This window comes from Oryx dammah, unplaced genomic scaffold (assembly GCF_014754425.2).
Source record: "Oryx dammah isolate SB20612 unplaced genomic scaffold, SCBI_Odam_1.1 HiC_scaffold_28, whole genome shotgun sequence".
NCBI lineage: Eukaryota > Metazoa > Chordata > Mammalia > Artiodactyla > Bovidae > Oryx > Oryx dammah.
Genome location: NW_024070212.1, coordinates 8,041,772 through 8,066,148, shown reverse-complemented (window position 1 = coordinate 8,066,148; position 24,377 = coordinate 8,041,772). Strand labels below are relative to the sequence as shown.

Here is a 24,377-nt window from a genome sequence, read left to right as displayed (position 1 = left end):
GCTGCAGTCCATGGGGTCGCAAAGAGTGGGACACGACTGAGCGACTCAACTGAACTGAGCTGAATGAAGACTACAGTGGCTCCTTGCTGCCTCAGCCTAACTACAAGGAAGTTAAGGAAGTTTAATCAAAGCTGAAACAGGTGACTCGCGCATTTTACCATGACAGGAACCAGAAGGGCGCCTAAAATTGCCTGAAATTCTAACAATTCTTCAAGTGTCCAGAAGGGTTTTCTGAGATTACGTCTCTGAGCATGAGCGGAAGTCACCCTTTGAGCAATCTACTGGTAAATGATGGGTGCCATATCCAGGACATAGTCATCCGTTTACATTCTTTTCTCCTCGTTGCACCCACAAGCAGGTGATCCGGTGACAAATTTGTCTTCGTTACTAGAAAATAAAGATCGTAGTCAGCGAAGTTTTAAGGCAGCCAACTCCCCATCTTCCCATAGTAAAGATGGAGGCGCCCTGAATGTAAACTACAGGTAATACCACTTCCGTGTTTCTTTTGTGCCCTGGTCTAAGATGGCGGACGAGGCCACCCGGCGAGTCGTGTCTGAGATCCCGGTGCTGAAGACCAACGCCGGACCTCGAGATCGGGAGTTGTGGGTGCAGAGACTCAAGGAGGAATATCAGTCTCTTATACGGGTCAGTTGTGCTTCCACCGTCAACCGCATCGTAAAAAGTTTGCGGGTAATCAGGTGTCCATCGGAATAGTCTCCGTATGGAATCCACTTCCGGTTTTAAAATGTAACTTACAAATTCAAAGATACTGGATGACTTCGGGGCTGGGGGACTTAAGGAGCCGCGGTGGGGAGGAGGCAGAAGAGACTCAAGTTAGGAACTACAGTGGGGCCAGATTTTCTTTCTGAAAGCAGCAGTAATTTTAAGGATACGCGGCCCAGGAAAATGACGTGTCCTTCTGGCCCCAGGTGATTGCGCTCCTGGATGTAGGGGAGGTGGTCTTAAGGATTTCTTAGAGCCCTAAGTCCGGGCCTGAGTCCCTCCGCTCTTTCACTTATCCTAAGGTAGGAATACATGTTAGAGCGAAAAATTAAAGTAGGTATTAGTTGCAGAGGTGAGGAGCTCAGCTCAGTTAGGAACGAACCGTTTTCTCAGTTAATCTCCGTTCTGTGGAAAGAATTTGACTTCTTGCGGTGGTCTCTGTTGCAAAGGTTTCCTGATGCATTCACTAAATAATAAATTTAAAAAATAATGTACACTAGTACCTAGGAACGGCATCCAAAGCCGAATAAAGTGGAGCCTACCGATGGACAGAAACATATTATTATAATACGTAAGGTGAAGAAAGAGGGAGAAGGAATCTGAGAAACTGCTCGGATGTTTTGAAGCAGGAGGTGAGATACCTAAATCTAGCCTGGGTCTGGTCAGGGAAGGCTTTCTAGAAGAGGCAATGCTTGAGCTGAGACTGAAAGGGTAAACATAAGTTAGCCTTATAAAAAACGAGCGTAAGAGAAGAATATTCAAGGCAAAAGGAACAGCATGAGCAAAGTTATGGGAGCTAGAAATACATGACCTATATGAAGAAACACAAGTAGTTCAGAGTTGTTAGAGCATCAGGGTGTGTCAGGGAGTGGTAGATAAGACTTAATAAATAGATTGGAGCACTTGAATTCTATCTTGGAGGCATTGGGATACCTTTAAAGGATGTTAACCCGAGGATGTTAACATGATGAGATTTGGGTTTAGATCAATCACTGGCAGAAGAGAGGAAAACAGAATTGGCAGGGCTAAGGCTGAAGTTTGGAGGCTGTCATTATTCCAGGCAAAAGAAAAGTGATGATATAAATTCAGCAGTTATGGTAAAGAGAGGTAGACTTGAAGAATATTCAGAAGGTAAAATCAGCAGAATATCATAAAAGATTGGTTTGTAAAGGAGAAGGAGGCTGAAGGATGATTTCCAGGTTTTTAGCGTGGGTTACTGCATGCTAATACTGCCGATGGAGATTGGTGGGGTGGAGAAACTAGTCTGAAGGACTAGGGGGAAACTCGCACTGCCAAGTTTGAATTGTACCCGTGGAATGAAGGTAGAAGTTTCAAAATACATTTGGATATAGACTTTGAAGCTCTGAGAAAAGCTCTAGTTTAAAGATAAAGATTTAGAAGTCATCAGCATATGAGTGCTAGTCAAAATCAGGACAAAATGAAGTCTTGAGAAGGAATATGCCATAAAATGGGTTGTCGCTGACATTGTCAGAAGTGAGAAGAAAAGCCAGGCAACATCATAAAGTGTTTTGTGCCTGTTAAATTGAGTAGAACCCAAGCATTCTATTCTCTGTTCTGTGCAAGTCCCCTACTTACCAATATGGCTTTGATTTCAACTTATGTCAGAAAAGTTGGGTAAACAGAGAGTAAGTAATCACACTTCTTTTGAGGGAAGACGTTCTGCCCTTGGCCCCAATTCCCCCCTCAAAGACCTCATTCTCTGCTTTTAGTATGTGGAGAACAACAAGAATGCGGACAATGACTGGTTCCGACTGGAGTCCAACAAGGAAGGGACTCGGTAGGCAGACCCTCTCGGGAGGTGTGGCGGTGGGGATCTTATATAGCTTAAGCATTCCAGGGTCCCAGAACCCACTCTCAGGCCTTTCCTGCCCCCTTCTAGTCTTCAATCCCACAACTCCAGAGTCCCCAGTTCCCAACTTATGAGTCTCCCAGGCTGGTCACCTAAGCCAAAAAGATGTCATATGAGTATTAGAAGAATGGGAAAATTGGACTGAGGCTTGGTTTCTGTTATAGGTGGTTTGGAAAATGCTGGTACATCCATGACCTCCTCAAATATGAGTTTGACATCGAGTTTGACGTGAGTATGATGGAGTGGTAGTTAATGGAAGTTAGTAGGGGACGAGGGATTAGGTGATTCTTAACAAGCTAACCTTTCTTGGAGGGACCAAAGAAAACTTTTTAAATGGGAGGGAAAATCTTAATGAGGTTTGAAACAAGCATAGGTTTTAATTACTCATCTCCATGTCCGGAACCCTGCTGTGTAACTGCTGCTTGGGGGAGTTTGCAGAACCTTTCATTTCAACCAAGAAATCTGTGTATCTGATTAGATTAGTTCCTTTCTATTCTGCTTCTGCCATATTAAAGCCTTGTAATTCTTCCAGATTCCTATCACATATCCCACTACTGCTCCAGAAATTGCAGTACCTGAACTAGATGGAAAAACAGCAAAGATGTACAGGTAGGACTGAACAGGAGATGGGAAAAGGTCAAAGAAGGCCTTGGTGAAGAGCTCTCCAAGGTAGAAATTTTCTCACAGTCTGCAGGCCTAGAGAAATTCCACATCTCCCTCTGCCAAGCCTAGGCAAAGGTCTTAGATGACCTTGTTCTCAGTTCTTATCCCCAGTAGTCTTCCTGTGCTCTCAAGAATCTGCTTTGCTTTGTGGTGTACCTTGCATGTCAACACCTTCTGATCTTGTTCCTCTCATAGGGGTGGCAAAATATGTCTGACCGATCACTTTAAGCCTTTGTGGGCCAGGAATGTGCCTAAGTTTGGACTAGCTCATCTCATGGCTCTGGGGGTAAGTTTGGAGTATTTGGTATATAAGAGGGGAAGGGATTTGGTCCTGAGCGATATAAGAAAAGTGAGAGTAAACATGGAATAATAGTGTTTTCCTTTGGGTACATTCTCCTAGACTATCTCTAGGAAGGAGCTTCTGGTGGAATGCAAGGCATTGACTGGCTGGTAGTAATCTCACAGGGTCTCCCTTGTATTGCAGCTGGGTCCATGGCTGGCAGTGGAAATCCCCGATCTGATTCAGAAGGGAGTGATTCAGCATAAAGAGAAATGCAGCCAATGAAGGATCAAGCCACTGAGGCAGGACAGAGGGACCTTTGATAGGCTACGGTTCCTGTTTTCCTGTGCATCATTCTTCTTACTCATCTAACTGCTTCCCCTGACACCCCTTCACCCATAATTGTTACTATGTAGCTGCAGCAGACACTGCTGGAAAAAACAGCATTGCTACTGGATTTCTTAAGTTGGGCTACACAGGAAGAGGAAAGACTAGAGCCTTGAAAAACCAAGAGGCAATTTATATCCCTTCCCTAGGTGGAGCACTGCGAGGTCTAGAGGGATAGGGGGTGACCAAAAGTGGATACATAGTCTTTCTGGTTTCTGGAGATAACTCATCAATAAAAGCTGCTTTCTCTGGTGGCTTGCGACTCTCATTGGTGGCTGTAATAGTGGGTGAGTAGCCTACGGGTCAGCAGGCTACCACCCAAGGCACATGTACGACCATCCTAGTTCAGGGGGGAGGGGGAAATGGAGGAAGCTCTGGTCTGCACCAGAATGAAAGGAAATCATGACTGCTGTCCCTGCTGCTGAAATCTGCTCATGTGCTTGAGCAGGGAGCCTCCTGCTTCGGCCTGCAAAATGACTGAGGACTGGTTTTGCAGGGCCAGTATTCCCTGCCCTCCGAGGAGCTTCCCATCCCTATGTGGATACTTCTCTTCTGTGGGCTGGACCCTGCATTCGCATCCCTGCTCCCTGGGAAGGTCTGTGCTGCAAGCCGGGGGGGCCATACAACGATTGTCAGGTTTATATCCTCTAGGGCCACGAGATGGGGCGATGGGTCTCTGTACTTTAGGGACTTGCTTTGGAGTGATGGTTTAAAGAAAAATTTTGGCAGAGCTGGGAACTGGCGGTCCTAAAGTTGGCTGTGCTTCCATGGTGTCAGCGGCGGAGCCAAGGGGGCGGGTTCACGCAAGCGCCGAGGACGCAGGTGGGTGGATTCTGAGTGTGGGTGCGCAGGCGCTCTGAGAGACAGTGAAGCCGGTGGCCGGTGGCCGGGCGGGACCAACAAAGATGGCGGCGGCCCCTGCGGCGGGAGAGAGCTGGGCAATAGCTGCGGCTAAAGCTGCAGCCGGGCCCGCGGGGGCGCTGCGCGAGGGTAGTAGGGGGTGGCCCTGAGCTGAGGCCTGACCCCAGTTGGCCTCCCCTTCCGCCTCACTCGGGGACAGGTACGGTCCGGGGCGTATGGCGTGGGGGGTTCCGAGGGAAGACTGCTCCAGACTCGAGAGATCGCCCTCCACAAAGGCAAAGACGCTGGGGACCTGGCAGGCCTGAGAAAACTGGGCTGGAGGGACCAGCATCCTTGGATCGTGGAGAATATGCCTCTGGACCCCGTAGCCAATCAGCAGCCTCGGCCTTTCTGCCCTCGAGGGGGGCGGACCCGGTTGAAACCTGCTGTGGTGGGCGAGGTGCAGAGCTTGAGGGTCAGGGAATTAGTTGTTCGTCCTCCCTGCCCCTAAGCCCCAACATCACTTTGGAGCTCAGAGGCGGCGGGGAGGGAGTGATTCGCAAGTCACCCTTTTAACCTGCTTCATTTGCAGCCCGGAGGGGCAGAGGTTTGAGAATGGAATGCTATCTTTGGGGCTGTTATACTTGCATCCACAACCCTATTTGACCAGAGGTTCTAAATGACCGAGAGCACATCCCACTTGACTAGCCAAGTATGGGGGACCTTCATGAACATTTAGATTATAAAGACAGACGATAGTAACTGTCTTTTCATTGGCTGTCCAGTAAAGCTGTATTCTGCAGGAAGAGGGTAAGGAATGTAGAGTCAAAGCTCTGGACTGCTATCATTCATTCATTCATTTACTCAATGGTTACTAAGTGTTTACTTTGTGCCAAACACTATGTTAGCTATTGGGGATACAATGACTGATATGATAGATACGGTTCCTGCCCTCCATGCATATAGCCCGGTATGGTAGCCTAGGTTCCCGCCTCCCATCGTGTTCAAATGTTGACCCTGTCTTCTTCTCTCAGGTCCAGCCTGTGGCGTCCACAATGCCCCAGGCTTCTGAGCACCGCCTGGGACGGACCCGAGAGCCACCTCTTAATATCCAGCCCCGAGTGGGATCCAAGCTACCATTTGCTCCCCGGGCCCGGAGCAAGGAGCGCCGAAACCCAGCCCCTGGGCCAAATCCCATGTTACGACCTCTGCCTCCTAGGCCAGGTCCCCCTGAGGAACGGCTCAAGAAACTGGAGCTGGGACGGGGACGGACCTCAGGCCCTCGTCCCAGCGGCCCACTTCGGGCAGATCATGGAGTTCCCCTGCCTGGCTCACCACCCCCAACTGTGGCTCTGCCTCTCCCATCCAGGACCAACCTAGCCCGTTCCAAGTCTGTGAGCAGTGGGGACTTGCGTCCAATGGGGATTGCCTTGGGAGGGCACCGTGGCACTGGAGAGCTGGGGGCTGCACTGAGCCGCTTGGCTCTCCGGCCTGAGCCACCCCCTTTGAGACGTAGCACCTCTCTCCGCCGCCTCGGGGGCTTTCCTGGGCCACCCACTTTGTTCAGCATACGGACAGAGCCCCCTACTCCCCATGGCTCCTTCCACGTGATATCTGCCCGGCCCTCTGAACCTTTCTACTCCGATGACAAGATGGTGAGGATTCGCCGGCACACATGGCCTTCCATGCCCACACGTTCCTCCATGCCTCCAGCTTTCTTGCCATCATATGGCTTTCCTTTCTCCTTTTCCCCCAAATTTCTTTTTCACTCCTTCATTTCAGTAGTGTGGACTCTCTTCTCCCTTAAGTACCCTTGAGCCTCATAGACCCTTTTTGGGCTTGTCTGTGACTCCCCAGCATGGTTTGCCATTTCATTCTCCAAGGAGTTAACTCAACCATTTGGAATTATTTGGGTCCCCAGGCCCTTAATTTCCCTTGCTGTGCCTTCTCTCCTAAGATGCTTGCCTAGGTTTAATTAATCTCTGGAGCCAAGGAGGGGCGGGCTCAGAACATCTGAGCTAATGTGGTTGCCCATTTCCTGAGCTAAGTGAGCTAGGCTGATTGCAGTTGGAGCCATCAGGAGTGGGTGTAGAAAGGGGCCACGGGTGCAGGAGGGGGCCTTGCAGGTAGCAAGGTGGGGGTGGGGAGCAGCTGGGCAACCATGCCAGTGCTTGGGGAGTTGCCCCAGGAGTTGCATCGCCGGCTAGCTGGGCAGAGGAGTAAGTGGGGAACAGATGGGACAGCCATGGCTGAGACTGTGGTACACTCAGCTGTGATGGGCCTACTGCTCATGGCCAGTGAGGTAGGGAGACCCTGATACTCAGGGAAAAAGTGTAGAGTTTGGGGGTGAAGGATGGGATGGGGAAGGCACTTGGCAGCATGCTGTGGGAAGGTTAAAGTGCCAGTTAAGGGTATACAGGAACCTGTTGACTGTACTCTACTGACATTCCAGGCTCATCACACACTGCTTCTGGGCTCTGGTCACGTTGGCCTCCGAAATCTGGGGAACACGGTGAGAGCCGTTCTTGCATCCTTCCTAACAGGAATGTGGACTGGTGCTGGGGACAGGCGTGGGGAGGGACACTTGGAGAAGCACAGCACTGAAGTTCTCCTAAGGCTTCTTGGGTCTCTCCTGCTCCCCAGTGCTTCCTGAATGCTGTGCTACAGTGTTTGAGTAGCACCCGGCCTCTTCGGGACTTCTGTCTGCGAAGGGACTTCCGTCAAGAGGTGCCTGGAGGGGGCCGAGCCCAGGAGCTCACTGAAGGTAGGGCAACAACTCCTGCTACCCTCTTTCAAGTGCTCTTTTCCCCAACCCCGTGTAGGTTCATCTGCCAGTGGCGGTGAACCTGAGCCTGAAAGCTGGCAGTTGTATCTGTTCTTCCCTGTGTCTGATTTCCTAGAGGTTGTTTTCCACCCTCTCGGCCTCCTCTTGCTTCCCTCTTGTAGTCATTAACTTTTGTTTCCCTTCCCCACTCCCATCCTAACAGCCTTTGCAGATGTGATTGGTGCCCTGTGGCACCCTGATTCCTGTGAAGCTGTGAATCCTACTCGATTCCGAGCTGTCTTCCAGAAATACGTCCCCTCCTTCTCTGGATACAGGTGGGAGAGCTGGAGGGTATGGGATTTCTCTCTGGCCTTGTCTGGGGGTAGGGAGCCCTGGCAGCCTCATTCTGAGCCTTGAGAGGCTCTTCATCCAGGAAGTGGGGACAGATGTCTGGGCAGAGATTAGTGACTGTGGACTAGGGAGGAGTCAGTTGCCCATGCTTTTTGTCTGGCTGCAGCCAGCAGGATGCCCAAGAGTTTCTGAAGCTCCTCATGGAACGGCTACACCTCGAAATCAACCGCCGAGGCCGCCGGGCTCCACCAATCCTGGCCAGTAGCCCTGCTCCCGCCCCGCCCCGCCTCGGAGGGGCTCTGCTAGAAGAGCCCGAGTTAAGGTAAGGGTGCACCCCCTCCCTCTTCTCACCAGTAGTTTATCAGCAGCATTCATCCTTCATAGAAGTGAGTTAGTCACGGTTGAAGCTGTAGGGTCCAAGGAAATATATAGTTCAGAAAATGGTTGGTGAAGCAGTGCAGAAGCAGGAAGAAGGAAGGAGGAGGCTGAGGGGCGCAGATGGAAGCAGAAGACATGCTGTGGCTGTCACCATATTGACGGAGGAGGGGACAATTAATTTATAAGGTACAAAAGGGGTTTGGAGCCAGGTGGAAGAAGACAGCATGTTCTTCCCCTGTCTACATTCCTTTGGTTTCCTCTCACCAGAAAGTCCTCTGAAGGAGGGCTCCTTTGACTCTTTCTTGAAATTCAGAGAAGGAGCTGGGGCACAGAGGGGCTAGGGTATGGGGTGGGGTGGGGTACAGGGCTTTGTGGATCATTTCAGTGGTGTTAGGCGTGCCCAGCGTTCCTGCTGTCTCATGGATGCTTCCCACTTTCCTTGCTCCGTCCTAGCGATGACGATCGAGCCAACCTAATGTGGAAGCGTTACCTGGAAAGAGAGGACAGCAAGATCGTGGGTATGGAGTAAGGCAGTGATGGAGGGAGTGTCTGTGTGTGGGGGGCGGGGGGAAGATGGTGGGTATGGAGTAAGGCAGTGATGGGGGAAAGTGTCTGGGGGTGGGGGCGGTGCAGGCTTGGCAGAAAAAATCAATACTATCGAGGGGTATGGGAACAGGACTGGGTGGAAAAGCTGTTAGGGGTTTGTGAGGAGTGGTGGTGGTGGGAAAAGAAAGGTCAGGTAAGGGGGTGGAATTCCAAGAAAGCACCTTAGGCATCCCACAGTGACTGTTTCTCCTGCCCCTTTGCTTCTATCTAGACCTGTTTGTGGGCCAGTTGAAAAGTTGTCTCAAGTGCCAGGCCTGTGGGTATCGCTCCACAACCTTCGAGGTTTTTTGTGACCTGTCCCTGCCCATCCCCAAGGTGGGATTCCAGAAGATTCCAGGGGTGGATGGGACATGGGTTCTGTGATACAGCCCTCCCACCCCTGGTGTGGGAGGGAACCCTGTGGGTCTCTGGAGCAGAAATGAAGCTTGGATTACTTGAGAAGAGTTGGAAAAGTAAATTCATACCATGCTGACCCTTCACTCCCCTTTCCCCTCAGAAAGGATTTGCTGGGGGCAAGGTGTCTCTGCGAGATTGTTTCAACCTTTTCACCAAGGAAGAAGAGCTAGAATCGGAGAATGCCCCAGTATGTGGGGGTTCACAAGGGATATAGTAAGGGTGGGAAACCTGGGGGGGAGCTCCGTATGTGTAAAAGGGGTTGCATGGTGCCTGAGTATGAAGAATGCCACGTGTCAGGGTTTGTAAAGGAGTTTCAGGTTATGTCCTGGTGCTTCCAGGGCAAAGGGCAGCGGCCCAGAGGATGCAGCAGTGTATACAGAGCACAGTGAATTTGTGAGTCAGGATGCCAGAAACACCAGCTGAGGTGAGGAACACGTTAACCTTATAACATTATTTGACATTTATTTAGGTGTGTGACCGATGTCGGCAGAAAACACGAAGTACCAAAAAGTTGACAGTACAGAGATTCCCCCGCATTCTCGTGCTCCGTATCCTAATCTTCAGATTATTTCTCCCATTCATTCTTTTTCCACATTTTCCATGTTTACAGAAGCTGGACATTTGGGAATTCAGTTTGCCTTAGGAAAAACCAGCCACTCCACCTTTCCCTATCATGCTCCCCAGATGTATTCAGGGAGGGGTGGTGGACAACATTCAATTCCTCAGCCCCCCTCAGAGGCCCTCTGCCTCCCAAATTCTCCTTAACCAGAGCTTAGATCTTAATCGATTTTCCGCCTCCCGAGGCTCCATCAAGAAGAGTTCAGTAGGTGTAGACTTCCCACTGCAGCGACTGAGCCTAGGGGACTTCGCCAGTGACAAAGCCGGTGAGTCTGGCAGGGAAGGTCCTGAGGAGCTCCATGCAGGGGAGGGAAGAGTGGGAGCAGAGCACAGCTCTGACTGTAGGATTTGGTCGTCTGTAACCCTGAAGGAAGCCCCGTGTATCAGCTGTACGCCCTGTGCAACCACTCGGGCAGCGTCCACTACGGCCACTACACAGCCCTGTGCCGGTGCCAGACTGGCTGGCACGTCTACAATGACTCTCGGTGAGAAGAGCCTGCTACTGCCCTCCGGCCCTATCCCCACAGCAGCCCTGACATCTTTCCCAAATACGAAGCCCCAGGAGAGCACAGTGCCGGGCGGTGGGGGCGGGGTTGGTATCCTGATCACTACCAGGATGCTGTGAGGTTGATCTTGTGGGGAGGTAGAATACACAGAGATGATCACACCTCTTTGCCCATGTCCCTTCTTCCTAGTGTCTCCCCTGTCAGTGAAAACCAGGTAGCGTCCAGTGAGGGCTACGTGCTGTTCTACCAACTGATGCAGGAGCCACCCCGGTGCCTGTGACATCCCTTTTAAGCCCTGGCACCTGTGAAACCCTTTCAACACCCTTAAGCCCCCAGGCTCCCCATTTACCTCAGAGACGTCTATTTTTGTGTCTTTTTAATCGGGGAGGGGGGAGGGGGTGGTTGTACCTCCCATTATTTTTTTTATTAAAAAATACCCTTTCACCTGGAGGCTCCCTTGTCTTCCAGTCCCATGTACAGAGCTCCACAGGCCCCTGCCCGTGTACAGCCCCCAGACCCTCTACAGTCTCACTTTTTTTGTGAATAAATTTATTAAAAAAAAAAAACCTTATTTGTATTTGTGTTTTAAGGGTGTGGAGATACAGAACTAGGCCGAATGGGGAGTCTTCCTGGGACTCAGTTCCCTCTCTGAACAGATGGGGGCCCACTCAGAGCCGTGGGGGTGGGGATGGGGTGTGGGACCAGGACACGGTGATGCCAAGGTTTACACTGGGAGGAGAAGAGGGAAGGCCAACTTGAGACTCGTGAAGCTGTAAGGAAGCCTGGAACTAGAGTGCAGGCACGGGGGTCCACGGGTTTTGCCCGCGTAGGCGGCTGCCTCTCGAGAGCGTGGTACCCAGGGACCCCTGTGGATAAACACGGTACGCTGCCGGGCTGCCCTAGCTCCCACAGGCCCAGGCTGTTGCTAACATCAAGGAGCTGTTGATGGAGCCACCTCCCCACGGACCAGCCTCCAGTGCCCCTATCTACTCTCCTTACAACCAAAGCTCCTGGGAGCCTCCCTCCAGGGTTCTCACCCTAGGTGGGGCCTGGGAAGCTCGAGCTGGGGGATGCTGACCAGGATTCAGCTCTCGCCGCTCCAGCCCTGAAGGGAGAGCCGTGCGGCCGCTCTCTCCAACCCGGCATCGAACCAGTTAATCTCCAGCTTCAGAGAACCGCCTTCTACAAGCTGGAGCGTCCGCGAGACTAGAATGGACGGGGAGTCGGAGAGGCCAAAAAGCTTGGGGGCGGAGGCAGCGGGCTGAAAGCACTAGGCCTAGATGCGGGTGGGAGGGAAAGCGCTCCAGAACACCAGCGTCCAGTTGGGTCCCCGAGCCCTGCGCGAGCAGATAGCGTGGGTGTGGCCCTTATCCGCCTCCCCTGTCCCCCCGGATCGCCGGCGGGGTGATGCGCTGAGACCGCTAACTCCTTTCGCCTCATTTTTCTCGTTCCCCTCGTGGGTGAGTCCTAGGCCCTGGGAGGGGACCTCAGAGTTCCACCACCGCATCGGCCGGCTCTGGGTTTCCCCGCAAGCAGCGAATGGCCGGAGGTGGAAGGCGGAGCTCGCAGGTTTTGTGGAGAGCAGGCTGCTTGCAGTCACCCTGGCCGTAGTGCCTCTCACCCGCAGGTTTCTTCATGGGCCGGACCGTGGTCGTGCTGGGCGGAGGGATCAGCGGCTTGGCCGCCAGTTACTACCTGAGCCGGGCCCCCTGTCCCCCCAAGGTGAGTGCGCCACGCTGCCAGAGGGAGCGCCTTTAATACTTCTCTCCCATTTCCAGCAAGAGCGAATGCGCCGCCCCCCTTTTCTCCTGACCGCGTATGCCGCCGCGGCTGTGGCTGTAGGCTGCAGTGCCTCCCTCTTGTCTCAGGTGGTCTTGGTGGAGGGCAGCGAGCGCCTGGGAGGCTGGATCCGCTCAGTACGCGGGCCAGATGGTGCTATTTTTGAACTTGGACCTCGAGGAATTCGGCCGGCAGGAGCCCTGGGAGCCCGGACCCTGCTCCTGGTGAGTGGCTTGTGCGATGCCTGGGAGGGATTGCGGAGGGGCCTTCACTAGAGGATAGAGTTAAGGGAAGCAAGTGGATTTGGTGGACAGTCCTTTCCTTAATCTATCCTCTTCTTGAGGACGTGTGGGGAGCAGATTTCTGAGCTTGGCTTGGACTCAGAAGTGTTGCCTGTCCGGGGAGACCATCCAGCTGCCCAGAACAGGTTCCTGTATGTAGGTGGTGCTCTGCATGCCTTGCCCTCTGGCATCAGGTAATGTTATCACTTCCTTACTGCCATCCTTCTCCTTTGCCCTTGTCCTCACATCCCTTCCACTTCCTCCTCCCAGTCTGTCAGCCCACCCAGCAAAAGGGGCCAAACGAATAGAGATGATCCCCTGGAGCTGAGGAGGTAAACCAGAGCTCCCTTTTCACTGTGCCTTCCTCCATGCAGGGGGCTCCTCCGCCCTTCACCTCCCTTCTCCAAACCTCTGTTCTGGGCTGGGCTGAGGGATTTGACCACCCCTCGTGGCAAAGACCCTGATGAGACTGTGCACAGTTTTGCCCAGCGCCGCCTTGGTCCTGAGGTAACACCACCCAGAAGCCCCCAGATCCCTCCCTTCTAAACCAGCTGCAAATCTACCCCTGGGGCCCAAACCTACCACTGGGGCCCAAACCTACCACTGGGGCCTCTTCTGTAGCCTCTGAATATGCCCTCTTCTCTTCATACCCAGTAGCCTCCCAAACTCACTGTTGAGGTGAATGCCTTCACTTCGTTCCCATCCAGCTGTTGTAGCCAGACTGCTTTCCAAGTAAACCCATGCTGCCCCCATTCCCTACCAAGCAGAGATTAGTGGAAATTAGTGCAGTTTATTCCTTGGCCTCTTAATCCTAGTCTCACCCTTAAGGTGGCGTCTCTAGCCATGGACAGTCTCTGCCGTGGAGTGTTTGCAGGCAACAGCCGTGAGCTCAGCATCAGGTCCTGCTTTCCCAGTCTCTTCCAAGCTGAGCAAACCCATCGTTCCATATTACTGGGGCTGCTGCTGGGGGCAGGTGAGGGGCAGTTGGTTCAAGGGTTGAAGATATTAAGGACTGCCAGAGTGAGGGGCTGGAGGCAAGGAGTGCTATTTTAATGATTCTTCTCTGCTTCCTCCTCTGCAGGCCGGGGCCCACGGTTGGACTCAGCACTTATTCGCCAAGCTCGGGCTGAGCGCTGGAGCCAGTGGTCACTCCGTGGAGGGCTGGAGACATTGCCCCAGGCCCTCAATGCCGACCTGACTAGTAGGGGTGTCAGTGTTCTCCAAGGCCAGCCAGTCTGTGGGCTCAGTCTCCAGGCAGAAGGGCGCTGGAAGGTAGGCGAGCCTCCTGGACTGTAATGAACCTGTGTTAGAGTTTTCATCTTTGTTTAAACTCCAGGACTGGAGTTTCTCTTTTTCTTCTGTCCTAGAAGCTGCTTAAATATGGGCTAACCCAGGTTTTTAGGTCTTATTTGTGGACCTTCCTCCAAGACCATCTGATCCAGATCTGTGGATAGAAGTGGTGCTTATATATAAGTGGCTCCCAGCTAAAGGAAAGAACCACTCAGCTCCACTTAAACATTTCAAATTGGCCCACTGGCTTTTGTCTGGCCCACTTGCTGGAGTAACAGGGGGATGATTTTTGTTCTGACTACATAGTTAGTCTCTTCATCCTGAGTCAGCATCCAGTCTCTCTCTTGCCATTTGGGTGCTGGGAAGCAGAGGCAAAATTCCCATGATTTCTGTCTTTTAATGTTTTCATCCTTTCAGGTGTCTCTAGAGGACAGCAGCCTGGAGGCTGACCACATTATTAGTGCCATTCCAGCTTCAGGTAATGGGATAGCCACCCTCCCCTTCCCCAGCCAGGGTGAGGCAGCCTAGCTTCTTCCTGGGCCAACGGGGCCATACCATGCCCTTGAACTGCTTATCCTTGTGGGGGGTCTTATCCTAAGGAGGGTGGCCAAAACTGCACTGGGAATGCCTCCTGAGGCAGGCTACTCTCTCCTCCAGTGCTCAGCAAGCTGCTCCCTGCTGAGGCTGCACCTCTGGCCCGTGCCCTGAGCACCATCACTGCTGTGTCTGTGGCTGTGGTGAATCTGCAGTACCGAGGAGCTCGTCTGCCTGTCCAGGTGTGACCCAGAAGAGGAGGCGAGACAGACACGGGCTCAACTGGAACCCTTCCCTCCTGACCCAGTCTCTTGTTTTCTCCAGGGATTTGGACATTTGGTGCCTTCCTCAGAAGATCCAGTTATCCTGGGAATTGTGTATGACTCCGTTGCTTTCCCTGAGCAGGATGGGAGCCCGCCTGGCCTCAGACTGACTGTGAGAGAAGGCAGCCGTGCTTAGTGGGGGTTTCCAAAGGGCTCCTCTCTGCCCCAGTGCAGTAAGGCCAGGCTGGTCAGTGCCGTCTTCCCTCCTTAGGTGATGCTGGGAGGTTCCTGGTTACAGACACTAGAAGCCAGGGGCTGTGTCTTATCTCAGGAGCTGCTCCAACAGGAGGCAGAGAAAGCTGCTGCCACTCAATTAGGACTGAATGAGCCACCAAGTCACTGCTTGGTCCATCTACACAAGGTGAGTTGGTAACACAAGGTAAACACTTCTTCAGCTACCTAGTAGAGGCATGCCTTAGAGGCAGGGACTGATCCATTTGTCACTGTCTATCCAGGCCTGTTGTTGATCAGTTACTCAGTCGTGTCTGACTCTTTGTGACCCCACGGAACGTAGCACCTAGGCCTGGGATATCAATAATAATGTTTTTCCTGTATCCCTTTTTCTCTCCACAGAACTCTATCCCCCAGTATACATTAGGCCACTGGCAAAAATTGGGTAAGTTGAGAAAGCAGCTGGGCTGAGAAGAGCCATGAAAACAGACGCCCAGCTGTAATATTCCTTTTATCTTTCCTTTCAGAGTCAGCTGCCCAATTCCTGGCTGCTCAGAAGCTGCCTTTGACTCTGGCCGGGGCCTCCTATGAGGGGGTTGCTGTCAATGATTGTATAGAGAGTGGGCGTCAGGCAGCAGCCCGTGTCTTGGGCACAGAACCTAACAGTTGATCCTCAGCTCCCACTTCTTCTTGCCCCTGGTGGCAGGGATTCTCTCACCCATGAAAATAAAAGTTGCTAAAGCTTGGCTTGGCCTGGCTCTTCTGTCATCCAAGGGCAGAAGGTGGGGGTGGGTGAGCAAAGATAGGCAAAGAGTGCCTGGGACGCAGAAAGCAGGAGCAGAGGCGAGACAAAGTCCTTTATTAGAAAATATATCAAAATCCCAGCCCCCTGAGCCAGGTCCAAAAGAGGGAGCTACTCCATTACTGGCAGAAAGTACCCAGGGAGGGGCTTCCTTCAAACACACTTCCTGGGAACCATAAATAGAATAAATATTCACAGAGGTCCCAGGAGAAGCCAGATCACTCTTCTCTCCATGGAAGAAGAAGGGATTTGGGGTCCAGCCCTGCTCCTACCCCATGGGCAGGGGACTCCTAGGAGTCATCACATAAGTCATGACATCAAGGATTCACAGTCATAAGCCCTGGCAGGTGACCCTAGAAAGAGAGACCCCCAGGGCCAGAGGAGCCCAGCTCCAGTCCAGCAGTGAGGAGAGGCCCCTGCCCCCAGCACAGCAGTAAAGTTCAGTTCCCCTACATCCCTCTACGAGCAGTGAGGAGCTGAGGGTGGGGAAATATAACCCCTCTGATTCAGTTTCATGATTAAAGTGGGAAAGATTCAGTTTCATGATTAAGAAGTCAGTGTGAACCATGGGGAGCTGTGTGGTTGGCAGTAGGCAGAGGGCCAGGCCTGGCTGGGGGCCGGCGATGCAACATCTCCTGACGGAAGGCTTGGGAAGAACCAGGCGGGTAATGGGGACCAGAGGAAGTCCGGGGACCCCGAGGGTCAGTTCCAATGTCTGCTGTGATGTTGGTATAGAGAGGGCCCAGCTCTCGAGACAGCAGCTGGTATGTCAGTGAGTTCATTCCATCTTGAGTCCAGGAATTCTGGGTACGGACCAGGAGGTCAAATCTGAGGGTTAGAGATTGGAGACTGAGACCCAGAAAGGAACAGCCAGGAATCTAGGAACTTTTAGGAGCTGCCTGGCTAGGGTGTAGAGCCCTGAGGATTCACTAATAATTGCCAGGCAACCCTCCCGTCTTACCTGTGGGGGTTTTCCTCGTTGCCCTTATCTCCTCGGTGCTTCACCATCTTATAGTGCCCCACAGATGTGGGGGGACGAGAGATCTTCATCCCAGCCAAGCGAACCCTATGGGAAAAGCGAGGGCACCTTGGAGGATCCAGAGTGGAAGAAAGCTGCTGACAGGTGAGCAAGCAGAGCTAAGGCCAGCGAGGGAGGAATTGCAAAGAATAACTAAGTACTAACTCGATAAAGGGCCAAGTACTGGAAGGGCGAACAGAAAACTCAAAGAGAAAGAAGGAAAGGCTGAAGATAATGTAAAAGCTACTACTGCTACTACTACTAAGTCGCTTCAGTCGTGTCCGACTCTGTGCGACCCCATAGACGGCAGCCCACCAGGCTGCCCCATCCCTGGGATTCTCCAGGCAAGAACACTGGAGTGGGTTGCCATTTCCTTCTCCAGTTTTCCTTTAAAATTGGAGGAAGTTACAGTTCAGTACACACAGGCAAAGTCGTATCCGACTCTTTGTGACCCCATGGGCTGTAGCCCACCAGGCTCCTCTGTCCATGGAATTCTCTAGGCAAGAATACTGGAGTAGGTTGCCATTGCCTTCTCCAATGTAAAAGCTGGTTGTCTCCAAATCCTCAGGGCCTAGTGCAGGCACCCTGGGGGCTATAAACAATTGGCAGAGGTAGGTTTGTACCTCCCACCTGTTTCCTAAATGGCTCCCAGGAGCTGCCTTTGCTATCTGCAAAGGACAGGGAGAGGAACTATTTTGTCAAAAAAGGTAGGACAAGACAGAACCACAGACCCAAGCTCAGCAATTCTTACTGAGATTAGTGGTTGAGTGGCCTCAGCTCTGCTGCACTCCGGCCCCCCACCCACATTTAAGAAAAGGGTGGAACCAGGAAATCAGGACCTGGAAAGAAATGAAGGCCAACTCTGATACACAGGAGCAAGAAGTGAGGATGGCTGGGGAAGGTACTGAAAGAATACGTACATTTAGAAATTGCTGGGTGCTTTACACACATACAGAAGACAAGAATTCACAGAGATGTCTTCCCAGAGGACAAAGCAGGAGGAGAGGCAAGGGGCCCAGCATATCAAGCCCAAATAGTCAAGTGACATATGAAATTGGGTCAGCTGAGGCTGAAGGTCAAAATGTTTTACATGCTAAAAATAAGCTGGCATCATGCCAATGGCACAGGCCCTTTCTTTTTTAAAAAAAGTGATTCTGGACTATGTGGAGCAGAGCTTTTCCTCTTCCAGCTCTGCAGGAAGTGGTTTGGATGCAATCCTAGCAGAGGCAGGACCAAACAGTCTCTAGGCCCCTTTCCAGTTCTGGAATCCCATGATACTATTGGGATTGATTGTATTGATCTTGTCTTCTCTCCTGGGAATGTTACTAACCAGGTCTAAGGGACTGAAAGATAACAGAACGGGGAGCAGCATGCAAAGGCTGACCTGGGTAGGCTGCAAAGATAAGGGAGAGGAATAGGTACCCTTCAGGACCAGGGAGCTAAATTAGTGTTAAAAGACTAGGGCTAGAGGTGGTCTTAGAGGACAGGGATCCAGGCTGGGGTTAGGGAAGAAGGTGGTGGCAAGAAGGCTGACCTGGTAGCAATGTCATCATCCTCACCACCCCAGCCCCAGTATTCATTGGGGAAACCATTCATCTTCAGGTACTGGTCAGGAGTGAGCGCCGAGACCCCGCCGAAGTACTGGGGATACGGGAGGCTGGGGAAAGAAAGATCCTTGGATTCCACGCATCTTCTGGGAGCCATCACTCCTTCTTCCACTGGCAGGTGGAATATCCTGCTTCCAGTACCCTCCCGTGCCCTCTACCTGTATCCAAACTTGTTCATGGCAACAGCAACGTGCCGAGGTCCTCGGGGGTCGCACACATACAGATTGTGGTCGTTCTCTGGCAGGAGATCCACATCATGCAGGAACAAGCAGTCCCATTCTTCATCACGCAGGGCCTCCCGCACCCCAACATTCAGCAGCTTTGCCCTGTTAAATGTTCCATTTCCAGCCTGGAAGATAATGGAGGAGAACCAACTAGGTCTATAGGTGGCATGGAGAAGAAGCATAAAAGTGAATGCAGGGAAGTCAAAGTGGGTTATGGGAAGAAGAGGATGAAGAGAAAGACAACTTCTTTGTTTTCTCATTCAACAAAAAGTTTTCGAGCATCAGTATGTGCCGAATGGGCTTCCCTGGTGGCTCACATGGTAAAGAGCCTGCTTGCAATGCAGGAGACCGGGTCTAATCTCTGGGTCAGGAAGATCCCCTGGAGAAGGGAATGGCAACCCACTCCAGTATTCTTGCCGCAAGAATCCCATGGACAGAAGAGCCTGGCTGGCACAGTCCATGGGGTCGCAAAGAACTGGACATGACTGAGCGACTAACACACACGTGCCTGACACACACATGCTATTATTTAGCATTTAATCCCAACAACCATGTGAAATAGATGGTACATTCGTTACCACTCTTTGCCTCATTTTAGCAGGTTGGGTGTCTTGCTCAAGGTCACGTATGGAACAAATGGCAGAACCAGAACTTTAGCCCAAATCTATCCACTTCCAAATTCAACAACAGAAAAATCATGGAAGATTACAGGACAATGGGAATGCCCTTAAGAAGAAGCATGGGGCTAACATGTTGGCAGAGCAGTGCAAGCTGCTGCTTTCTTACGTTCCACAGTCTGACCCTCTTTTAATTATTTTGAGACCCATTATATGAGAGTGGAGTGGAATTTGCTTGAGGCTTCCTTATTAAAAAGAAAATCACAGTGGCGTGGGAACTGGGAGTACCTGGTGGATGACATAAATGCCATAAGCAAGCTGCTGGCGCTGCAGGAACGGATGCAGGTGGTAGAGCAGCAGGCGCAAGTGGTGCTCCCGGGCACGGTGGGGCACAATGATGGCTGTCCGGGACCGGGGCTCACACCTTGCAGGGCGGTATCGGCCCCCCGGTTCTACCCGGGGATTCCTCTCCACAATCTCTGCCAAAGATGGCACTGGGCTAAAGGACACGGATATGGGACCCACTGTCGGGAGGGAATGACAAGATCAGGGATTGGAAGGTCAAGGAGAACTGTCCCTGGCAGTCTGATTCTGGGACTCAGCTCCCCCAGGGGCTTGCTCAGAAATCTCACAAAACCTTGAGTTCCCCATCATTGGGACAACTTTGCAAAGTCTGGAAGGTGAAGGCTCCTCACCTAGCCTGCCTTATTTTAGGGTTCCTTAACTCTCCCCTGCCTCACAAGGTTGGAAGCTTAGAGTCAGCAGGTGGAAAGATCAGGACTTCCAACTAACTCCTAATCCTACCCTGAGGCATGAAGAGCCCATAAACGGGCAGGCAATTGAAAGCTGTGGCTCAATCAAAGAACCCAAGTTGAAACTCCAAATTTAGAGTCCATTCTATCTCAACATTAGCCTACCTTCCAGTTCCATGACCCTCCAGTTTGAAGACCCATGGCTGCCATCCATACTTGTCCAAGCCTCCCTGTCCCCACACCTTGGCCTTGCCTTCTGCTTTCCTTCTGCACTCACCTAAGAGAGGAGATCGTTCGGGACAGTATGGCAGGCCTTGAGGAGCTGGTAGGCCCCCTGGGGCAACAGGGGCCCCAGGCAGGTGACTGAGGTTACTGTAGACATCATGGGGATGAGAATAGTCAAATGCCGGCTCCTGCTCTCGGCCAAAGAGGGCACTGAGGCTTCGAAAGCCCCCTAACGACAGGTACATCATGACTGCCAGCTGGGAGCCCACAAGCAGGGCCAGGGTGCAGGGCCGCTCCAGCAACCTCCGCAACATCCTGTGCTGGGGTCTGGATGAGAGAGAGAGGAGAGCTCTGGGGGTGGGAGGCAGGAAGGCAGCATGCCAGAGAGATCATTGTGTATTGATGAAGGTGGTGAGCAGGGGTAAAGAGGAAAAAGGAAAAGAACAGAGTCACAGAAGGGAGCACACACCGATACAGAAAGAAATAGAATGTAACCATCGGCAGGCCGCACCACCTGTCACTCCCAGCCTAAGTTTCACTCTCCCCCCACCCCTCCCTCAAACCGCTCCTACCACCTACTGAGTCCCCCCACCCCACCCCCCCACCCCGGAGAATGCTTACATCATTCAAGTCCCAAGGCCATTCCAGAGCATTCCCTGGAGAACATTCCTTCCAATTTTAGAGGGGGAGAGATAGACTCACCTAGATTCAAACTGTCTTCTTCAGGATCATGGGGACTCCAGGAGGTCCCGGGGGAGCAGAGATGTGAAGCATTATATAAAATTGGAAACGCAACAGAGGACAGAGGCAGGCTCCATCCAGCACGCCAACAGCAATCTTGGGACCAGCTGGAACAGAAGTGGTCAAGGATAGCCAGCCATCCTCAGAGGGGCAGAGGGCAGGAACAGGGTGAAGCCGGCTTCCCAGCTCGGGAAGCGGGAAGCGAGCGAAGGAAAGTGCTTGGAGAGAAAAGGGGTGGAGCAGGAGGTGCTAGGTCTCCTGCTCTGCTCCAGCCATCCTATAGCGTGTCACATTCACTCGGTATTTAACCATCCCCCACCCCAACAGGACCAACCTGTTTGGAGAGTGGGGACAGGGCAACTACTGGAGATCTGGGTGAGGCAGTCCTCACAGGACTGTGAAGTGGCCTCAAGAGAACCCAGGGAGGCGGAAGAAACTGGCTGCTTTCCGTTCTTCACATTTATGGGAGCTAGCTCCGCAGGTGCAGGGAGGTGACCACCTGGGAGCTGCAAGCAAACAACCCCAGAGCGCGGCAGGAAATAGGATGGGGGTAGCGTCCTCTACCTTCTTCTACCTTTCTCCATCCTAGCGAGGGTGGGGGTCGGGGTTATTGATGAAATGAGATAGGGAGAGGGAGGGCTGGGCAGAACCTGTCAGAGGAACCTGGGCTAGCTCACCTAGAGGGGCGTGGTCAGCGGTCTGGAAGGGGTTACAGCCCAGTTCTTTCGGAGCAGCCTCATCTCATCCCACGCCAACCTCCTCTGGAGATTGCTCTACCTTGCAAAGTGAGCCCGCCGGCCTCTGTCCGGACTTGCACTTAGGTCTCCCTCCTTGCTCAAGGCTGTTTACAGCCTTTACTCAAAACTTCTCACCTTCCCAATCTCCCAAACCTTTCTCCAGGGCCTCTCACCCCACCGTCTCCAGCCTACACACCTGGCCTCCTGCCGCCCGTCATCACCGCCACCCGGACAGCCGGGCAGGAATCGCTGCCGCCATCTTGGAAGTGGGCGCCGCGGGGGCGGGGCCTCGCGTCACGGGGCGGGGCCTCGGAGGGAGGTCGCCTAGGCGGGGAGCGCAGGGTCTGAGCACCGCGGGGATGGTGAGGCTCGCTTCAGGCCGCAGGCAATGAGGGGCTCGACCCTTTGGAAACCGGCGTGGGGGCTGCTCCCTACTGGACCGACTCCTAGCAGGATTCCATTCCCCACCCCTCAATTCAGCCTCTGAGTCGTGTCCGACTGTTTGCGACCCCATGGTCTGCAGCATGCCAGGCTTCCCTGTCCTTCACCAACTCCGGGAACTTGCTCAAACTCATGTCCATCGAGTCGGTGATGCCATCCAACCATCTCATCCTCTGTTGTCCCCTTCTGCCTTCAGTCTTTCCCAGCATCAGGGTCTTTTCAAATGAGTCAGTTCTTTGCATAAGTTGGCCAAAGTATTGGAGTTTCAGCTTCAACATCAGTCCTTCCAATGAACATTCAGGACTGATTTCCTTTAGGATGGACTTTTTTGATCTTGCAGTCCAAGGGACTCTCAAGAGTCTTTTCCAACACTGAAGTTCAAGAGCATCAATTCTTCAGCGTTCAGTTTTAAGATCCAACTCTCACATCCATACATGATTACTGTAAAAACCATAGCTTTGACTAGACGGACCTTTGTTGGCAAAGTAATGTCTCTGCTTTTTAATATGCTATCTAGGTTGGTCATGACTTTTCTTCCAAGAAGCAAATGTCTTTTAATTTCATGGCTGCACTCACCATCTGCAGTGATTTTGGAGCCCCCGAAATAAAGTCTGTCACTGTTTCCATTATTTGCCCATCTATTTGCCATGAAGTGATTGGGACCGGATGCCATAATCTTAGTTTTCTGAATGTTGAGTTTTAATCTAGTTTTTTCACTCTCCTCTTTCAGAATCAAGAGGCTCTTTAGTTCTTCTTCGCTTTCTGCCATAAAGGTGATGTTATCTGCATATCTGAGGTTATTGATATTTCTACCTTGATTCCAGCTGGTGCTTCATCCAGCCTGGCATTTCACTTGATATACTCTGCATGTAAGTTAAATAAGCAGTGTGACAATATGTAGCCTTGACGTACTCCTTTCCCAATTTGGAAGCAGTCTGTTGTTCCATGTCCAGTCCCCACCCCTAGACTTATAAAAACAGCCGGTCCAACCAGGAGCTTCCTCGGGGCCAAGAGGGACCGAGGGGCAGGCTGGTCTGAATGCGATTTTCAATGTGTCAATGGCCCCCCTCGCAACCTAGTGCCACTTATTATCAAAATTGTTTCCTGCTTGGAGTACATCTTTGCAGACCACTCTGGTGCAGTTTTGTATCCCCAAGGTATCCCTCAGGCCTTGAAATAGAAATGGTTCATAAAACAAGAAAACACTGAGGATGAAGAGGAGGTCAGCGTCTGCTTTAATGTAAAAATGTGTTTCCCCAGATGTTAGAATAAGACGGAAGCTCCACTAATAGGCAATATATTTATCTTGTGGCTTCTACTACCCGCTTCTAATGTTGTGATCCTTAGAAGCAGATGATCACACTGAGAAAACTGAATAACTCACAGTGTCTGCCTCAAAAAGCTCACGTTCTTATGTGGGGATGGGAGGAGTTACACACAATATAGTATAATAAATATGATAACCTAGAAATTGCACCTCATTCACAAGTTGAAGTTTGGGAAAGATTTCCCAGAAATGACAGGAAACCTAAAGTACTTGTCTATAGCATGTCCTTCTGTTGTATAAGTTTCTGTTTCCACATGGCCATTTTACAACTCTGTAGGTAACTGACTCAATGTAAATTCTGTTGTCTGACAGAGGTTCAATTAACCCCCTCCTCCCGAATTTATAGAAAAAGTTTTGCCTTCATTTTCATATTTCTGTATCCCTGAATAAATGTGTCTATTCTTTTGTTCAGTTGCTCAGTCATGCCCAACTCTTTGCGACCCCATGGTCTGCAGCAAGCCAGGCTTCCCTGTCCTTCACCATCTCCCAGAGCTTGCTCAAACGCATGTCCATTGAGTCAATGATGCCATCCAACCATCTCATCCTCTGTCATCCCCTTTTCCTCCTCCCTTCAGTCCTTCGCAGCATCAGGGTCTTTTCCAATGAGTTGGCTCTTTGCATCAGGAGCTTCAGCTTCGGCATCAGTCCTTCCAATGAATATTCAAGGTTGACTTCCTTTGGGATTGACTGGTTTGATCTCCTTGCTCTCTGAGGGACTCTCAAGAGTCTTCTGCTTGTTTCCTTGTGAGTTAAACAAAACCTTTAACAGGTGTTCATTTTTATACGTGTATTAACAAAAAGTCTCTCCTTGACCAAATTTTAAACAGGCCCCCTGAGCCCTCTTTTAGACCTCATCCTTGGGCCTATAGCCATTTTTAGGAAGAATTCGATATCAGTTTAGCAAGAATCCCCTTACCTTTAATTTCTGATCTCCTTATCCTGCTTTTAGCAAGAATTCTAAGTTGGTTTAGCAAGAATCTTCTTATCCTTGATGTAATTTTCCATCCATTTACTCTTTCATTCTGCTCATTGGCTATAAATATCCATTTGTCCTTATTGTATATAGAGGGAATTCCTAATAATGTACTTTCACAGCCTTGAGAAACTCCACAGAAACAGCACCTAG

The 24,377-nt window shown here is 51.6% G+C and overlaps 4 protein-coding genes across 19 annotated transcripts; 3 read left to right on the top strand and 1 right to left on the bottom strand.

Moving 5' to 3' along the window:
- Nucleotides 1-269: 269 nt before the first annotated feature.
- On the top strand, nucleotides 270-4,177 carry UFC1 (ubiquitin-fold modifier conjugating enzyme 1). Its single transcript, XM_040230059.1, has 6 exons — nucleotides 270-645; nucleotides 2,454-2,521; nucleotides 2,758-2,821; nucleotides 3,126-3,202; nucleotides 3,452-3,542; nucleotides 3,741-4,177. Exons 1-6 carry the CDS (start codon nucleotides 523-525, stop codon nucleotides 3,819-3,821), a joined length of 504 nt encoding a protein of 167 aa, XP_040085993.1. The 5' UTR covers nucleotides 270-522; the 3' UTR covers nucleotides 3,822-4,177.
- A 335-nt stretch (nucleotides 4,178-4,512) lies between these two features.
- On the top strand, nucleotides 4,513-10,948 carry USP21 (ubiquitin specific peptidase 21). 5 transcript variants are annotated; one of them, XM_040230044.1, is made up of 13 exons: nucleotides 4,513-4,983; nucleotides 5,798-6,418; nucleotides 7,216-7,275; nucleotides 7,407-7,527; nucleotides 7,751-7,862; nucleotides 8,045-8,200; nucleotides 8,710-8,774; nucleotides 9,074-9,177; nucleotides 9,359-9,445; nucleotides 9,728-9,806; nucleotides 10,035-10,142; nucleotides 10,247-10,361; nucleotides 10,572-10,948. In XM_040230044.1, the coding sequence occupies exons 2-13, from the start codon at nucleotides 5,819-5,821 to the stop codon at nucleotides 10,660-10,662; spliced, it is 1,698 nt and encodes a 565-aa protein (XP_040085978.1). In that variant the 5' UTR covers nucleotides 4,513-4,983; nucleotides 5,798-5,818; the 3' UTR covers nucleotides 10,663-10,948. The 5 variants fall into 5 exon arrangements, 4 of the variants coding, with proteins under 4 accessions (XP_040085978.1, XP_040085977.1, XP_040085976.1 ...); XR_005719270.1 differs by lacking the exon at nucleotides 4,513-4,983 and having other exon boundaries at nucleotides 4,996-6,418; nucleotides 9,363-9,445; XM_040230042.1 differs by lacking the exon at nucleotides 4,513-4,983 and having other exon boundaries at nucleotides 5,002-6,418.
- A 677-nt stretch (nucleotides 10,949-11,625) lies between these two features.
- Nucleotides 11,626-15,506, top strand: PPOX (protoporphyrinogen oxidase). 9 transcript variants are annotated; one of them, XM_040230050.1, is made up of 13 exons: nucleotides 11,626-11,842; nucleotides 12,010-12,104; nucleotides 12,251-12,385; nucleotides 12,505-12,636; nucleotides 12,817-12,949; nucleotides 13,271-13,415; nucleotides 13,524-13,714; nucleotides 14,150-14,210; nucleotides 14,390-14,508; nucleotides 14,591-14,701; nucleotides 14,801-14,950; nucleotides 15,163-15,205; nucleotides 15,288-15,506. In XM_040230050.1, the coding sequence occupies exons 3-13, from the start codon at nucleotides 12,312-12,314 to the stop codon at nucleotides 15,428-15,430; spliced, it is 1,302 nt and encodes a 433-aa protein (XP_040085984.1). In that variant the 5' UTR covers nucleotides 11,626-11,842; nucleotides 12,010-12,104; nucleotides 12,251-12,311; the 3' UTR covers nucleotides 15,431-15,506. The 9 variants fall into 9 exon arrangements, 7 of the variants coding, with proteins under 7 accessions (XP_040085984.1, XP_040085981.1, XP_040085982.1 ...); XM_040230047.1 differs by having other exon boundaries at nucleotides 11,637-11,842; nucleotides 11,994-12,104; nucleotides 12,521-12,636; XM_040230049.1 differs by having other exon boundaries at nucleotides 11,668-11,842; nucleotides 12,521-12,636.
- A 92-nt stretch (nucleotides 15,507-15,598) lies between these two features.
- On the bottom strand, nucleotides 15,599-21,773 carry B4GALT3 (beta-1,4-galactosyltransferase 3). 4 transcript variants are annotated; one of them, XM_040230054.1, is made up of 8 exons: nucleotides 21,680-21,766; nucleotides 20,708-20,853; nucleotides 20,058-20,332; nucleotides 19,317-19,552; nucleotides 18,346-18,536; nucleotides 18,115-18,237; nucleotides 16,524-16,628; nucleotides 15,599-16,390 (listed from the first exon to the last, which is right to left on the bottom strand). In XM_040230054.1, exons 3-8 carry the CDS (start codon nucleotides 20,317-20,319, stop codon nucleotides 16,117-16,119), a joined length of 1,191 nt encoding a protein of 396 aa, XP_040085988.1. In that variant the 5' UTR covers nucleotides 20,320-20,332; nucleotides 20,708-20,853; nucleotides 21,680-21,766; the 3' UTR covers nucleotides 15,599-16,116. The 4 variants fall into 4 exon arrangements, with proteins under 4 accessions (XP_040085988.1, XP_040085990.1, XP_040085991.1 ...); XM_040230056.1 differs by having other exon boundaries at nucleotides 15,603-16,390; nucleotides 21,424-21,773; XM_040230057.1 differs by having other exon boundaries at nucleotides 15,603-16,390; nucleotides 20,058-20,356; nucleotides 21,680-21,756.
- Nucleotides 21,774-24,377: the final 2,604 nt, after the last annotated feature.